Source organism: Dermacentor variabilis, chromosome 7, assembly GCF_050947875.1.
Source record: "Dermacentor variabilis isolate Ectoservices chromosome 7, ASM5094787v1, whole genome shotgun sequence".
Classification (NCBI taxonomy): domain Eukaryota; kingdom Metazoa; phylum Arthropoda; class Arachnida; order Ixodida; family Ixodidae; genus Dermacentor; species Dermacentor variabilis.
Genome location: NC_134574.1, coordinates 119,695,745 through 119,712,793, shown reverse-complemented (window position 1 = coordinate 119,712,793; position 17,049 = coordinate 119,695,745). Strand labels below are relative to the sequence as shown.

The following is a 17,049-nucleotide window of genomic DNA, read 5'->3' as shown; positions in this document are numbered from 1 at the left end:
GTTCCTTCGCACCATTTCGGCACTCTGTAAACCCATAAAACGCGGGCGGCGCCATAGCCTGGCAAACATTCAAATTTCTCGACCAAGTCGCGCACTTGTAAGCCTTGCAACTCCCGATGGGCATAGGTTTGTCTCAGTTTGATGAAGTACGCCTACTATGGCAGAGTGAGACCTCTCAAGCAAGACTCCCACTCGGATTGACAAGCGCATGCTGTTGAGCTCCCGGAACGCCGAGCGCGAGGCTAAATTAAGCTCCGATTGCGTCGTGCGTGGCTTCAAAAAATTCGCCGACGACTACGATAGTTCCCAATGCAAAATGTGAGCGCAGTTCTATGGATGTTTTCATTTCGCGGCGTATTGGCTGGCGCGGACAATCTGTCCCCTGCGGCACGTCGCAAACGGAGCAAAGTGCGGCGCAACCGCCTCGCCAATCGGGAGAACGCGAGGGGCAGCGCGCGCGTGACGCGCGGGCGCAATTCGCAGCAGCCGCCGCTCAGACTTCCGCTCATGCAGCGCTTTGTTTTCATATACGGTAGCGTTGGACGCGCTCGCCACATGTCATCGTGGACAGACGACGCGCGCTACTCTGGCGCCATCTCTTGGCCATCGTCGCCGCCTCACCGCTTTCCCCCTCTCGCTTTCACTGTAGCCTCCTCCTCCGCTTTCCTCCTTGCGCTCTCTTCGATTTTCAACCCTCGCTGCGCTCGAAGTTCGCTCTTTCATCCTTCGCTGCGCTCGTTCACTGGGTTACACCGACGTCAATGCACGCCGACGCACAACGCAGGAACGGAGGCTTAGCAGCTGCGCTCTAAAAAGGCTCCATCTGTGCACGCGACGCATTAATGACAGAGTAACAGATTCTTTGTTCTACACAACGATACCAAACTAAGGCGCGTGGGTAGTACGGCTGCAAAGTTATAAACGATAATAGTACAACTTGTTTTCGTTAAATGCATGTACAACGCTAGGTGTGGTTTTAGTGACTCCCCAACGTATGCTGACCTAAGTGAAAGACGCTTTACTTCGAAAGGTTAAATATAAAGAGATAAAAGGGAGGTAAAAAAAGTCCTCTTCCTTGAATTTCTCCCCTAAACAGGTCACTGCAGCGGCGGATATGCGGTCATCGTGCAAAATGCTCTTAGGACTCTAGAGGATTGCGCATAGGTAAAGCGGTCGCCAGTGGGAGTTAGGTCGTATACCCCTTTGAGCATCCCTTTCTGTCGGCTTTTCCAATAAACGTTGCTCTGAAAGTAGCACGCCCGAAGGTCATCGATCGATAATACACAACCGCTGGCTCTAGCTAGGTTGCCGGCTTATAATTTCTGACTTCGCTTGGCTATATTACTTTCGTTATTTTCATGGTTGTATACTTCTTTAATGTCGGACCTACAGCAGTCCTTACATCATCGTTTCGTCATTCCACTGGCTCGCTCCATCCCTTTTCGAAAGAAAGAAAGAACAAAAAAGGGATAAGGAGAAATTTTCGCTTCGACCAAAACTTTCAGCGACCTAGTCGACCGTTGCATCGCCACCCCACCACGCGTTCTCGGCGCAGTAGACCCCGTTCGAACGAGCTTAGGTTGCCAACCCCCCGCTTTACTCGCCCCAAGACCAAATCGGATTTCGCCCGCGCGAAAGTGCTTCGCGTGCGCAGGGAACAAGTTCCCCCCAGCTGCTCGCCTGATCCACTCCGCACGCTTCCTCCTCGGGGGGCTGGAGCAGCGAGCGGCGGAGTCAAAGAACCCGGTGGCAGCCGCTGTTATTGCTACAATAATCTCCGAGTTACGACGCTCATTTTCGCCGAGTTTGTATGTTTGCTCTCGCTCTCTCTCTCTCTTTGCGCGCGTGCGCGCGCACGCGCGTGTGTGTCTGTGCCTGAGCGCACCGCGGTAGTATTTCAACAGTTCGCGCCACCGGCTCTGGCGATAGTCGCCGGGGCTGTCGGGCGACATTTCGCAAGAACGGCCTGACGCACTGAATCACACGTATACGTGAAAGCAGACGTGCGCTTATATAGAGACGCGTGAGGCTGCAGCGTTGCCGCGAGAGGGCTCCCCACGTCATTCAGACTTAGAGAGGGGAAGAGAGGGAGAGAGGCGAAGCGCATCTGGAGAGATCGCGCATGTGGTATACGGCTTCAATAGTGGCGCCGGCCCGGCCAAATGACGTCACGACCCGATTGGCAGTCACGTGGACGCCGTCGATCATAAGGTTAGAGAGAAAAAACGAAAAAAAAAAAAACGAGCGGGCCAACAAACAGCCCTGAGACAGGCGTCGTCGTTTTCGCACGACTCCTCGTATAGTGGGGTTGGCGCCGTTCATCGAGCGGCCGTGGATTGAGCAAGGGCGTCGCGGAGAGGCTGGAGCGTAAGATTGGATCCAAGATGTCGCGCATTGCAACTTTCTTATTGTCCTTTTTTTTTTTTTTTTTTTTGTCGGCCTGCAGCTCTGATTTGCGGGCAGTGACTGTCTTCAAGGCTCTACGATACCGCGCTGCAGAGTATTGAGTAGTCGAGCGGTAACACTTCTCTGGTTTTGTACACATATTCAGTGCACGGCGCTCGTATCTCCATAGTGTGCGTTGCCTTTATGGCACGACGCGTCGTGACCTTTAGCTACACCGGGCGCTGAAGTTGCAGCTACACAATACTTAGTGACGTATAAGCTGCGAGCTTTAAACTTTGACAGCGTGTAGCTGTTGGCACTGGATATAAGGCAAAGGGCAGCGTCCGCACGCACGTTACTCGGCGCGCACGCGCGTTACTTTAGGAAAAGTACTTGAACAGGTGCACCGAGTACTTTCGAGAAAGGAAAAAAAGAGAGTCATCGATTAGGAGTTGACTGACATTCAAATAAAACCCATTGGGGAACATCTTCGGAAAGCTTGAGCATTGCGGTGATAACAATCTAAAGTTCCCGAACGGTTTGATTGTTTCAATGCGGCCTCATTGCAATGACGACACTATACCCGTCGTGGAGGCCTGCAGTGGCTATGGAGTTGCGCTGCTAGGCCCGAAGACGCGGGTGGGTAATGAAATCCCGGCCGCGGAATCCGCATTTCGATTGGGCAAAACGCAACAACGCCCGTGCACCGTACGCTCCGTGTGCACGTCAAAGAACCCCCAGGTGGTCAAAATTAATTCGCCGCCTCCCGCCCCGGCGTACCTTATAATCATATTGTCGTTAATTGTGACACATAATAACTGCTATATTAGTTTTAATAGCCAGACGGCTCATGAACGCACAGCGTTATTACGAAGGTGTTCAAACTTTCTGAAGACGTTCCTCAAGATGTTCTCGAGAAGAGGTTGTCAAATGGGCATTTTTTTTTTTAATATCAATGAAATTCTAGTTGTCGGCTACGTTTTGTTTTTAGACATTCAATTTTTTAAACAGCAGTACGCGTCGCGCGTTCCGGATTTCTGGGCATACCGCGTAGATATATCGCGGTGCCATTTGTCTCCGAAACAAAGTACCAAATTATGCGTTGCTTTACATATTACTTCGCCTGCCCTTTCACTGTACAACTGTGCGATCATCTTGCGCAAGCCATTATTCATAGGCTGGATAGAGTGTCGAAATTCAGTACAGCGCGTGGTTTAGCACTTTGTGCACTGCGCAGCGGGCCTTTCATGGGATTAACCCAATTAATCCCTCGCGGAGTACGCAAAAAGAAAGAAGTGGGGGGGGGGGGGGGAGATTAGCCCCACGGCTGAATCCAATTGGCAAACACTTCATTAAAAAAAGAGATAATTCTATTTCCAGCGAATGTTGTTTGTCTATTAAGTGAAATAGTTAACATTCATCAATAGTTAACGCTGCCACTCAGTCAGCCACAACGCGTCTCCCGTCGCATTCACAGTCTGGCCAGTCATCGACGCATTCCCGGTCGAACACAGGCTGTCAACTTTTGAGCATTGCCTCGTGCCATCCCACTGTGGAATACTCTTCAACAAAACATCACTGACGTTCCCGATCCAATGAACTGCATAGTACTGAGCGGTTGGACCACATACAACGGCATGGCGATTCCTTCACGAAGGACCAGCACTGCGAACCTTTACACTTAACACTTTACACTGCTTCCACTTAAGTTCCTTTTTTTGTTGTCGTTGTTGTTGCCTTACAGTGCACGGGCGCTTTGTTTTTTGCTGACTTGCTTGGCTGCTAGCGATGTGAGTAGAAGCAGTATTCATGAGAGCTCTAAGAGGCACGTTCACGACGGCTTCAAATAATGCTGCTCGCTCTGCCACAAAAGCATGATGAAGCGCTGATCTACATCCTATAATGCAGTGACAAAAAGGAAGTGAAAATGCAGTGGAATATTGAGCGCCGCAAAGGATGTTGTATTCTTTTATTTATTTATTTACTTATTTCGCAGCAAAATTACAAAATTTGTGCAAGAAGTTGAATCAGTCCTAAAGCAAGCAAGCAATAAAATGTGCATGTATTATCTCCTCAAGAGTGATGCTAATAAGTAACAATCCGCAAGCATTTGCGCAAACGAGAAAAGAAAGCATATATATATATATATATATATATATATATATATATATATATATATATATATATATATGTATATATATATATCCACCGGATATACTTGTCGAAGTGGTGTTTTTTTTTTTTCGCTCGTTTTTTGTGCTTTTTTGACGCGGACGAGATTTCCGCTTCGTAAGCCCGCACCTACATTCGAGTTTGCTTATACCTATCTCACAAACGTATATAAGGGGAACTCAGTGCGGGAATAGATGTCAACACTGTACACTTCATAACGCAGTAAATTTATCTGCCGCAGCTTCCGAAGCGCGCTGCAAAAACGTGCTTGCTCCGATGACGCCCTTTCGTAGTCGAAGCGAGCGCGCCGTGCGCGTTATATTTGAACGCGAGTAGCATTAAGGGGCCCGTGTCGCCGAAAATGCGGTGTCGGAGTCTCCGAATGTCCTCGTGAGTGAGCGAACATTCCCGTGTACGTTTAGGTATGCGTGTATGCCAGCGCACCTCATTCACACTCGGTGTCTCGGCCTTCGACGTATACCACAAGATGGATGCACAACCGTGCGTACGGGTCTCGTGGCCTCTCGGGTAAAAGAAGTGACCAGTTCCGCCATGTTCTTTATGTAACGCACAAGAGGGTGCTAAGAATCTCTGGACCCGGACAGGCCCCCAGTGGAAACTGACCCTTGCAACCTTTAACACCTGAACCCTCTGGAGTGAAGTTTGCCTAACAGTGCTCTTTGAGGAACTATCAGGCACTCTTTGGGATATTGTCCGGGATAGATCATCAGCCTGTGCTATATATATATATATATATATATATATATATATATATATATATATATATATATATATATATATATATATATATATATAGCGCTCTATGCCGTCGCGTTGGCAGCGAAGTTGCATCCTCGCTTTCCAGCAATCGGTAGCGCTGCTATTCGCCCAGGGTTGTCACGTGACTCGAATATATACATATATATATATATCATCAGCCTGTGGTATGTCCACGTCCACTGCAGGACGAAGGCCTCTCCCTGCGATCTCCAATCACCCCTGTCCTGCGCCAACCGATTCGAACTGGCGCCTGCGAATTTTCCAATTTCATCGTCCCACATAGTCATATATATATATATATATATATATATATATATATATATATATATATATATATATATATATATATATATATATATATATATATAGCAGGAGGTTACACATGTGTATGGCTGCAACGATGGTGGGGGAGTTTGACCCACCAGAGTGCCGTTGACGGGAGGCGGTGTAGGCGATCGGGCACGGGAGAACGCAGACATTTTGGTGTTGGTGACCGCGTGCGGGAATCTATCTTTTTCGTCGTGTTGCCAAGGCCATGGATTTACACCGAGGGTAGGTTGCCCTTCACGAGGTTTATGTTACCCCGGTATTCTGAGTGTGCCATGACTCCAGTGGTGGTATTTTTCGTGAGTTCGTCTCTGTTTGAAGGATTCGGGTTTCTTGCAAAGCAATCTTGTGGTCGGCGTCTTTAGAATGTTCAATGACAGCGCTGTGTATTCGGTTGAATGTTGTGACGTCATTCCCGTGTTGTATGGTTCTTTCGTTTCGATTTTTGGTTTCCCCGATGTACGACGCCGGACGGTCGGCACAACTGATGTTGTAGACCCCGCCTTGAGCTTTTTCTTTTGGTGAACGATCTCTTGGTTTCGGGAGGAGGATATTGAAAGCGTTTATCGGTTTGTGCGCAACTTTGAGGCCTTCTTTCTTCAATATCCGGCTCAGAGCTTTGCTGGTACCTTTGACGCATGGGATGGACACTCGTTTCTGTGGTAGGGGCGAAGTCAACTGTTGAAGGTCCCGTAGTTTGTTTCTTCTTTGTTGTCTGGCTGTTTTTCGAATGAAGCCCTCTGTGTAGCCATTCCATTAATTTAGTTGAGAACCGCTAAGTTCCCAACGTTTCAACACACACACACACACACACACACACACACACACACACACACACACACACACACACACACACACACACACACATACATATATATATATATATATATATATATATATATATATATATATATATATAGTGCGCAGTCATAAAATCTAACCGGAGGTTTCTTCTTTTCTTTGTTTTTTACGCTACGCCTCGCAAAATAAACGTCCCAAGTTCAGCAAAGAACAGAATGAACGCGTGCCTAACTCGGCAAAGGTCGCTGGGTTCGGCAAGAATCATTACGATATTTTATTCGCACACTCCCCATGTACGGGCGTTACGTGTCCGCCGGCCTTTTCGGCGGTTGGTCTGATGGTCGCCTGGAGAAATAGAAACTGGGAGGAGAGGGGGGGGGGGGGGGTGCGGTTGCGTCATTCGCTTTGCGTTACGCATAAAGAAAGACACACTGCGTCGGAAGAACACCAAGCGCTCAGGCGCCCCACACAATGGGTATGGAGCTTCGAGCTGAGTTTATGTGCCGTGACCGTGAAGTAAACCAAGGGTAAAGTAACAAGGAAACGGCAAGAGTCTTTCGGGAAACGGCAACTAAATATAGAAGAACGGCTCTTTTGTACCGCAATAGCCAATAACGATGTTGGCAGGCTGCCAAATGGGGAGTTACGCGCGAAAGCTATCCGTTTCGGGGGAGGTGAAGAAGAAGAAAGAGAGCACGGCGGCGTTGCGTTAGCTTTTTTCTGGTGTCGGAGAAGCGCTCTATGCCGTCGCGTTGGCAGCGAAGTTGCATCCTCGCTTTCCAGCAATCGGTAGCGCTGCTATTCGCCCGGGGTTGTCACGTGACTCGAAAGGGCGTCCGAGAACGCGCGGAGGGGCATCTCAGAGGACGAAAGGGGCGCTTGTTGCGGCAAGACCGCCGCTTTGTAGCCGCCGGCTATAACGCATAGACATGTTCCTTCACATAGCTTCTTTCTTTTTAGGAATTTTCTCTTCGTTTCTATGTTTGACCGGGCGGCGTAATGAATAAGCGTCCTGTTACGCTCGCTTGATCTGCGAGTGCGATGAGGTCGTTCACTGACAGATTGCGAAATCACACCTTGCGCGGAACATGTTCTTGAAGGCATGCGCTTCGGATTTGTGAAAATCGGCGGGAAACGAAGCCAGCGAATAGAGAAGCCAAAAATGTGTTTATGACGTGTTATACTGAATACAAGAAAACAGAATCAAACGAGAAAGGAACGGTTGCAGGTGCGCCTCTAATGTCGCACTCGCAGGAATCACGAAAGGTTTCCACGGAAACCTATCATCACGTCGCTTCACGATAATGGTGTAGAGGTTCATGCAACTGCGACATGCGTAAGGGGTACAGCACATACAAGCTGTGCATACACACTGTAAGTACAGGTTACCGTTTTACGGTTACATAAGTAAGGGCCAAACGCTAATCACCGTGGCAGCTGCTCGAGCAAATTGAACTTTACACAAGAAAAACCGTCGCGTTATGCGTCACTACCCGCGCCGAATTTACCGTCCTCGTCATGGATCGAAGCTACACACTTAAATTTTGCACTTGCTTCTTCCGTCGCACGCCGTCACAAGACGCGACTCAAAAGAAATTCCCACTGAACGAATGAAAATTTCCTTAACTTTCGCGCAGCGAAACGCGTGCTAACGTTGGGTGCACTTTCTATGAAGACAGCGGCGGCCGCTGTCGCTTTGAAAGACGCTGGTTCCATGGTGAGCAGAAATAAATTGCAACGACTCGCTGCACGCGTAATAGCACAGTCTTTGGAGGAATCTCCTAGCTCTCGTTAAAATCTTTCGTCTGCTAGGAAACTCACAGATTTTCCTTTACGTCATTTTCTTGTTCGTGTTTACGTCGCTAGCTCGCCAGTGTTCTGCCTGTAATGAGGTACTCAAAAGGGATCACTCGCAACTCTCCAAAAAGAATAATATTCTGTTAACTTGAATTTTACAAATTAGGTGACCATGTTATTATTATAATTTTTCTCTTTTTCTCCTAATCGCCGATTCTGTTATACGACCATCCTTTTGGTCTCCATCGTCTTGTCGGACAAGTGGAGCAGCCGGCGTTACCCACAGCCACCTATCTCTCCCGAAGCCGCCTTAATAATTATTAGAAAGAAATAAAGGCGCACCTTTTCGTATACGCGTACACCACGAACACGCATCACGGCCCGTTCAAATTCAGCGGGCAATAAAGAAGTCAGTAACCACGTATCCGTACCGTGAGGTGAGCCACTGCACGGGTTCAGAAGCTGTCTCCGTATCTTGAGCCTTTTCGGCGATGCGTATGACGTAAGCACTGCCGCACTGCCCAAGAAACGCTGCTTTTACAGCGTAGAGAGGGCTCTCACGTTACGACGACAATGCTATTTCGCCCGCGAAGAGCACACTCAAAGAAAGAAATATACAATGTAAGAGGAGGCGGCAGGACGGGACCACCTGCGTCCGAGTACGAAACGTCGGCTGCGGACTCTTCGAAATAATCAGCTTGCGGATAGGCGCACGTGACATATCGAAGGTGACCGCCACGTATGAGCACTGAGAGTCTACGGGGGCAGTACGTGCACTCGTCCGGTGATAGAAGAACAATGCGACGTGCGATAAGTGGGGACAATATTGACTGGCCCCAAGACGTCACCAGTCTACAATTGACGTCAACGCTCACCTCGACCGCTTACGAGAGCAGACGCTCCGGGAAAAGAGAACCAACAGCTTCGAGGAGGTACTGCAGTCGCCGAAAAAGAACAAAGAGAAAAAAAAAAGAAGGAAAGAAAGAGACGCTGTCAGCAATTGCGATCTCAAGCAGCTAGTCGACTCTTTTTTAGCAGACAAATCTCTGCTTCCTCGGCCGGCTTTGAAACACAGAAAGCAGGCGTGTTTATTCGTGTGCATGGTCCAGGGTTTTTTTTTGTTTACAGCTGAAAGGGTCGTAAAAGCGGAGCGGGGAAAACGGGGCGTGTTATTGTTACACAAAGAAAAGAACAAAAGAGGAAATAAACAGAAAGAAAGAGTAAGCAGAGGCTGAACGCGGGAGGCCACATTGAAAAGAGCGCGTGACTGGTGTAACAGTTTTAGTTGGGAGTCGTATGACTAGACGCTGCGCGGAAGATATCTGCTCGAAGCTGCTCGAACCCATAAACGAACGCTGCGCCTGACGTCGTCTGCTCGCTCTTCTTTTTCCGGGCTTCCAGACGTCAATAGTTTTGGATGGGCGCGCCTGGTTTCTTTAAGCAAGTCTGCTGGCTGGACAGAACTATTGCCTTTCGCTTTCTTTAACGCGGGGTTGCGGTCACAGTAGCTCGCAGGCTGCAGCATTCTGTCGCTGAACACAATGTCGCTGGTTCGATCCTTAGCCACGGCTTGCCGCGATGAAACAACACCGGTGTATTTATACCTAGGCTGACACACACGCACATCACTAGAATGTGCGCACACTTATTTTTTTTTAATTTATAATTTCCAGATAATAAGCGCTTACAAGTGGCGCAGCCTACTTTTCTCATAGAATTATTGAACAATTAAAAATGCAAGCACAATGCTACTGTAGTGGACAGTGCTCATAGAGCCCCGCTGTGGAAGACTGGACGAACGCCATCAGGCATATAGGTTCGACGTTATTCATTTATTAACTAATTTATTTTCTTTTTCGGTCATATTACCACATGATTCGTGGCCTATCCCCCGTAGCGGGTTTGTGCCATTAATTGAGGCTTCAGCATCTTCATCGTCATCATGGCAGCCGCGGCATCAACGCAGTAACCTGATAAATAAATGGCAATTCTTTGTGGGCCTTCTGTTCCTACAAGTTCTTAACCCGGACGTGGTACCACATCGCAACTGTATACGTCTACCAAGTTTCTTAATTCTCGACACCATGGAACCGGACGCTGAACAGCGACATCTCGAAGAAAACGGAACGTCTTCCGTCGCCGCACTGAAACTTCCCGATTTCTGGTCTTCGCACTGTGTACTCTGCTTCGTCCACATCGAGGCGCAGTTTCGCCGTCACCGAGTCACATCTCTGGCGGCCAAGTACGACCTTGTACGAACGTGAACGCGCTAAGCCCGACTACTGCAGCTTTGGCCCGCGACATTTTGCTAGCGCCTCCGCCCGGTGATCGCGGAAGTTACTACGGCGCACCACCGACTATGAGTCGCGACGGATTCAACAGCTCCTCTCATTGGAGGAACTTGGTCAAAGAAAGCAGACTGAGCTGTTTCGCCGCATGACACAACTCTTGGAACCAATCCATCCTCAACAGACTCGAAAATCCTTCGGGAGCTCTTCTTACAGCGTCTACCGAACCGGGTACGTATGATTTTGTGTGCCTCACCTATTACGACATCTGTCGGAGCCTTAGCGACGATGCCAGACCAGATTACGGGTTCTTTCCATCCTGTGATATCCACTGTTGACCGTGGTAACGCACATACGAACGACAGCTTATTAACCAAGTTTCAATGACGTGGTACAACGCTTCCACCGCCAACTGAAAGCAGCGCTTCGTGCCCATGATTCCATATAGTTCCATGGACAAAGCGCCTGCCTTTGGTTCTACTAGGTCTTCGCACAGCTCTGAAAGCAGATGCACAGTGGTCCTCAGCAGAGCTCGCTTTCGGCACGATACTTCACGTACTTGGTAAGTTCTTCGCCTCGGAACCGTCATCTGCTGACCTACAATCTCATTCCGACCGCATTACAATGGCCGCTGTTATACCACCGCCGCTTCGTAAAGACCGCAGAAATGCTTACATGAGCCCATCTTTACTTCATAGCAGTCACGCATTTATCCGCCACGACGCTACTCGGGCTCATTTACAAGCTCCTTACGACGGTCCCTTCAAGGTCCTCACGCGTGACGCCAAGTTTTTCACACTTCTTGTCAGCGGACCCGAAGAGGCAATTACGATCGACCGCTAGAAGCCAGCTCATCCAGACTCTAGCAGTGCCATCTCCACAACTTCAACCGCTCAACGGTAGAGCCTTCATCGCAGAGGGGGGGGAGGAGCCATGTAGCGGACACAACTCATAGAGCCCCGCGGTGGAAGAAAGACTGACTAAACTAGCGCCATCAGGCATATAGGCTCGACGATGGAAGCCGCGACCTCAACGCAGTCACCTGAAGACAGTTCTGTTCCTATACTACTATGAACGAAAAAAAAAAAACGCAGCTGCAATGACGATGACGGTGATGATAAAAAGAAAATATCCCACGAAGACGCGCAAGCGTGAAGTCAGTTGACCTAAATACATCAAAGTCGGCTCGCAAAATACGATGTTAAGCGACAGAAAAACAAGAAATGAGGTAAATTCCGCAAAAAGAACATTAAAAAATATCACTCAAGCTACCACTTCAGCTTCCATTTCTTTATACATAAACATTTCATTCGAGCTTCATTGCAGTATCGAAAACGCCACAATGAAATAGCTATCGATTAAAATCATTCCGCGTAGCACACTATGTACTTCCCACGTCTTTTGTCTCCCCCTTTTTTTAACTTTTCTTTTTTTACTCACGCTTGTCAATACAGAAAGCACCACTTTATAAACAAAAAATCCGGCCCGTAGATACTTCCAGAGAAGCTCAAAAGAAGTAAGGACTCACCTGCGGGACATGGAGGCAAAGTGGGCAGAGCTCAAGAAACACACTGCCAAGAAATGAGAAGACTCGCGCAGTGCGGGTGGTCACCTTTAACTGCTCGACAATCAACATGGCTCCACGGTCAAGACGCAGGCGTGCCGTAAAAAGCGCACCACAATAAGACAAAGTGACTCATTCAATCAGACGCAGATCTGACGCACAAGGTTGTGACGCGCGATCTCTTCAACGATGATTCATTCGTGCATGTCGAAAGTTTATTTTCACGTGCCAAATGTTTCTAGCGTTTCCGTCTTTCCGTGCGACCACGTCTTCAGCTGCCCGCAAGGCAACAGTGTTGACGGAGACCGCTCAATGTTGTTTCAACAGCCCATTCCCGCCAAAGTGGGAAAGTCATTCTGCCCTTCGCTGCTGTTTAACACTTCGCGTGAATGAATCGCACTCGCAGAACTTTGTGATGCAGAAGCGGTTTATCTCGAAGTATGGCGCCCACTGTGACACTATAGTGTCCACACGAGTTCCAAGTATGCGGTGATTCATTGAAAGACAGAACATAGCAGATAATGTCACAAGAATGTTTCAAGGATCACGCACGAAGATGAGAAAAATCCGTATAGCATGGTATGAAGAAATTTATTTAGGTCCTGAGGGATCAGTCTGGGACTGATGCGGGCCGCTTCCAAGTCGGGACAGAGAGACCGAGCCCCTCTGCGGCCACGCGGGCCCTCTGGACAGCCCTGAGTTGGTCCGCAAAGAACTTCACTGTGCAGCATCCGCTGCCACCACTGTTCACCACGAGAACCATCACCGGCCAACGCCAAGCAGCGCCAAAGCATGTGTTGTGCTAACCGTATTGCGCGTGGTAGCCGTACGATCGCAGCGTCAGAGTTGTCGCTGGTAATTTTGTAGTAGGGAACACTATGCGGCCCGCCCGATTCAGGCAAAACGGGTGTACCAGAGTCCTTTATTAAAGGACTTTGGTGCAAGGATGATTAGACAAGCCGTGTTCCTAAGTGAAGGACTCTGCTTGTGCGCACATATTGGCAAAAACGTTCGCTATTGATAGCGAACACGTTATCAGAGAAAGGACGCCGACCAATGACAAAATAGTCATTTTGTCATTGGTTTTGTCAAATAGTCAAAACTAAGCGGCAAGAAGACAACGCGCACGACGCTATCAGCACTCGGCGCGGTCTGTCTCCATTGCAGATCGCTTTCGAGATAGGGCTCGTGCGTCCTGCTTCAACGCCAACTAACCGGCGAGAGCATAGCGCACACGAAGCTATCAGTCCTCAGCGCACTATGTGCCCATCGCAGATCTCTTTTAAGATAGGGCCCGCGCGGCCGCGTCATATGCAGCTGCCGCCGAACTAAGGTTGAAGACGGTTCGCCGCGGGTGGATGAGGCGCTAAAGAGCGATAACGGCTTATAATTATCGGAACGTCACCAGCGTACCTGGCGCCGCAACCTGCAGTAGTTTGCTTGCGTCATCAATTCGCCTTGCGCTGCCGTCGGCAGCAGTTCGTATCGCCGCAGCGCTTTTGTTTATACTGGTCCGGTCAAGTTTCATAACATTGATAATGACACCGGGTTGCGTGGAGATGAGCAGGTGGAACAAAGCTTATGCGTACTTAGTTCTCAGAGGAGTTTCTGCCTGATTGTTTGTTCCTTTTTGTTTTTAAAGAAGGCCGGGGGGGGGGGAACCGCGGCGGGTGGATGTCGTCGGGTGTGGTCATATAGGGAGCTCTGCACGTACTATGTGCCTCTCCGGTGTGGTGCTGGTACTGTTGGTGGTGTGAACATATACGAAACTGTGCGATTCTAAATGAAGCGAATAGTGCCTTTATGTGGTTTTGAATTCGAATCGAATAGCCACCATTTGTAAATGCGCTAATTTTTGCAAAGTCTTCCAATATTTTAAAACGCCAACTTTTCGCGATCAAACATGAAATTGTGCCAAATGTACTATTACTTCACCATTCAGGCCGTAGCGCACGCGTAAAGCTTCAAGAAACGTAATGGTACAGGCTCGGGGAGATAAACTTGGCCATCCGTACACCGAACCTTCGCACTCTCCTTACAATGAGCGATCAAAGAGCTAGTTTGCTCGTGGTGGTCAATTTGTGCATTTTATAAACAAGAAAGAGAGAGAGAATTTATTACAGGAAAGGCAGAGAGGCCGCCCTGAACTAGTATATGTTCTGGCAGGCTACTACGCAAAGAGGAAAAAGGAAAGGAGACAAAAAAAAGTCACAAAAGTTGGAGACAGGACGAATGGAAACGTATTTACAATAACTACGTAACACCACGGTTTGCTTAATGTACTGAGTCTACTCCGGTACTCTTCAAGTAGTCCAGCACAGTCTTTGCAGCTTTTATTTCTACTGCGTGGTCACACACTGCATACAAAGTGCGACTTTCACGCAATGCGTGCATTCCAATGCCTACCGGTGCGATATGAAGCGTGGTATTGCGCGCTTCATAATGTGCCAAGTAATCACAGGAAATGGAGTTGCTAACATTATGAATAACAGTACATGTGAACGTCATTTTATTTGTGAAGAACGTGGCCTTGTATTATTCGAAAGCCATTCGAACAGACAGTATATAACGTTCGATTCGCTTCGATGCGTTTCTGGTACTCTTCGATTCGTATTCGATTACGGCTGCAAAATTATAACGCCGGACAAGCCTGCAAAGGCACATTCAACGAACCATGTGAACAACCTCTTAGATGGTAAAGCCAATTCCAACTATTCGCCGGCGTCAACGAATTCAACGTCGCTTGTTTAGAGTAAAGTCCACATGCACTTCCCGAATGAAAAACACCGCCCAAGCATTACGTGCATCCCGACGGTTCATTCAACGACGGCTTGGTAGGCTACCGGATCCTCGGTACGCAATTCCTACTTGCGCTCGGCTGCATGAGCCTGTTCTTGTGCCCGGGCTGCAGCATCGGCACGACGTAGACGAGTTCGTTCCCTCTTCTGCTCGCGGCGTTGCTGATCAAAAGCTACCTGCTCCTCAGGAGTACGTGTGACGCATCGCCTACCCATTTCGGAGCCGGAGAGAAACTGCTGCGCGCGCGCTCGACTGCGACGGAAAGCAACGACGTCACTACTGGCGCAACCAATCGCGCGTTTCTCTTGCTCTTTTTTTTTTTCGCGCTGCGCACGGGGTTGCGTCGGAGGGATTTTCGGCGTGCAGGCGACAGAGGGACAGACGGACGATACGGCTAGCCATATAGAGCTTTGCTGTGAAGAAAAAAAAGTTGATGCAAGACTGTGCGTATGCAGCGCATACTCTCGACTAGTACACACCACAGTTGCTACAGAAACGCCCGTCGTGTCAAAGAGTTGCTGGCTGTACACATTGTAAGCGCATCAGCGCCGTTACGGGGCAAAAAGAATACGATTCGGTTTGCAGCGCATAAGCCCAAATGACGTGATTATGCACACTCGTAAACAACACCTGCACGACAACGCAGAGGGGGATTGAACGTACCGCACGTAAAACGTCTACCGAGTGCTTACTGATCGTCTGTAATGCTGCACACATCGTAATATGCAAGTAAACTCGCGGACAACTTTCTGCGGTTATGAAGGGAACGCTACGGAGGCAAAGCGCGCACTTGTGAGAGCGCTTCTGAACAGAGTCGCGAGTTTTTCATCCACGTCAGTTTAGGCTGGGGAAGAGAAAACACACCCACCTTATCAGCAACAGCTAACTAAGACAGAACACACCACTGGATGTAAAAAAAGTTTACTCATTTTGCGGCATTTCCCTCCCGCGTCTGGGCAAACGCTAAAACGTCGCCCGTGAAAGCTGCGTCGATTCACCCTCTGTTCCGAGGACCCAAAAGCACTGTCGTACGCTCGCGGACTACTTGGCGCTGTAACACGTGTCCAGAAGCTCCGCCCCCGTAGATTTCGCTTCATAGCCACAGAAAGTTGTCAGCGAGTATAGGTATACTCGCGGCCACGAGTTCGATAAGGGCCGCGGCGGCCGCATTTTGGATGGCAGCGAAATGTGAGAACGCTCGTGCGCTTTGATTGCGGTGCACGTTAAGAAAGAGAGAGAGAGAGAGGAAGAAGAGAAACGGTGTTGTCGAAATTAATTTGGAGCCCCACCCACTAACGGCGTGTCCCAATTATATCGCCGCTCTGGTACGTAAATTTAACCCGAGAATTTATGCATTCTTAACAATCTAGAATGATTGAACTTACGCCTCTTCGACATATCAATAGCGTACTTTAACCCCGGTCGATGCGTCCCCCGCATAAGAAGGCATCTTCTTCTAAACGCCATTTTGCTAGACCCAAGTATACGCGTAGATGAATGTTTGTAATAAGTGGCGCTGTATTTAGTGACGTATGAAGCGGCTACGCTCTTATAGCAACCAACATAAAGAAATCAAAGCACGAATATTACTGTTGGATTAACGAAGGGATCTGAACACACATCAGAGTAGGCAATTTGAGCATCGCGATGCACAACAAAGTGAGTAAAGAAAAAAACTACTTCAATTAGGAATTGCAAGAAAACGAAAATACAATCACATATAGTTCTTCCCAGTTAAATTGCACATTGCGAAAAAATTCTTACAGATTCCACATAAAGTATAGGAAAATGAACCGCGACTTGATATACACACACTATCGCAGGCGTCATCGGGTTTAAAATTTAAATATGCCGAAGGCGGGCAACGTCTGTGGCAGTATACAGGTATAATTTCCATGTGTAGCTTCTCAAATAGCTCAGTGCTCTATGCATGTGCTGGGGAAAAAAAAAATAGCTGCGCTCAGACCGTAAATAGCATGGGTAACTGGCGTTTCTAATAAGTGGGTCGTCGCCGTGGCAACGAAATGCATTTCCATTCTCATGCCAGTGGGAGAAACAGCCTTCCGCTCTCGCAAACAGGTGGCAAAGCTTCCCGCTATATGCAGCCGCTGCGAGAGCGATGACGTCATCGTAGCC

General features: G+C 48.6%; 1 protein-coding gene across 1 annotated transcript in view; it reads right to left on the bottom strand.

Annotated features, from left to right (window-relative positions):
• LOC142587838 (uncharacterized) overlaps window positions 1-12,104 on the bottom strand; it is a 42,584-nt gene extending 30,480 nt beyond the window's left edge. The window contains exon 1 of the mRNA XM_075699130.1: window positions 12,079-12,104. Coding sequence (XP_075555245.1) covers window positions 12,079-12,089 — 11 coding nt within the window. The 5' untranslated portion in view covers window positions 12,090-12,104. The remainder of the gene's footprint in view (window positions 1-12,078) is intronic.
• Window positions 12,105-17,049: the final 4,945 nt, after the last annotated feature.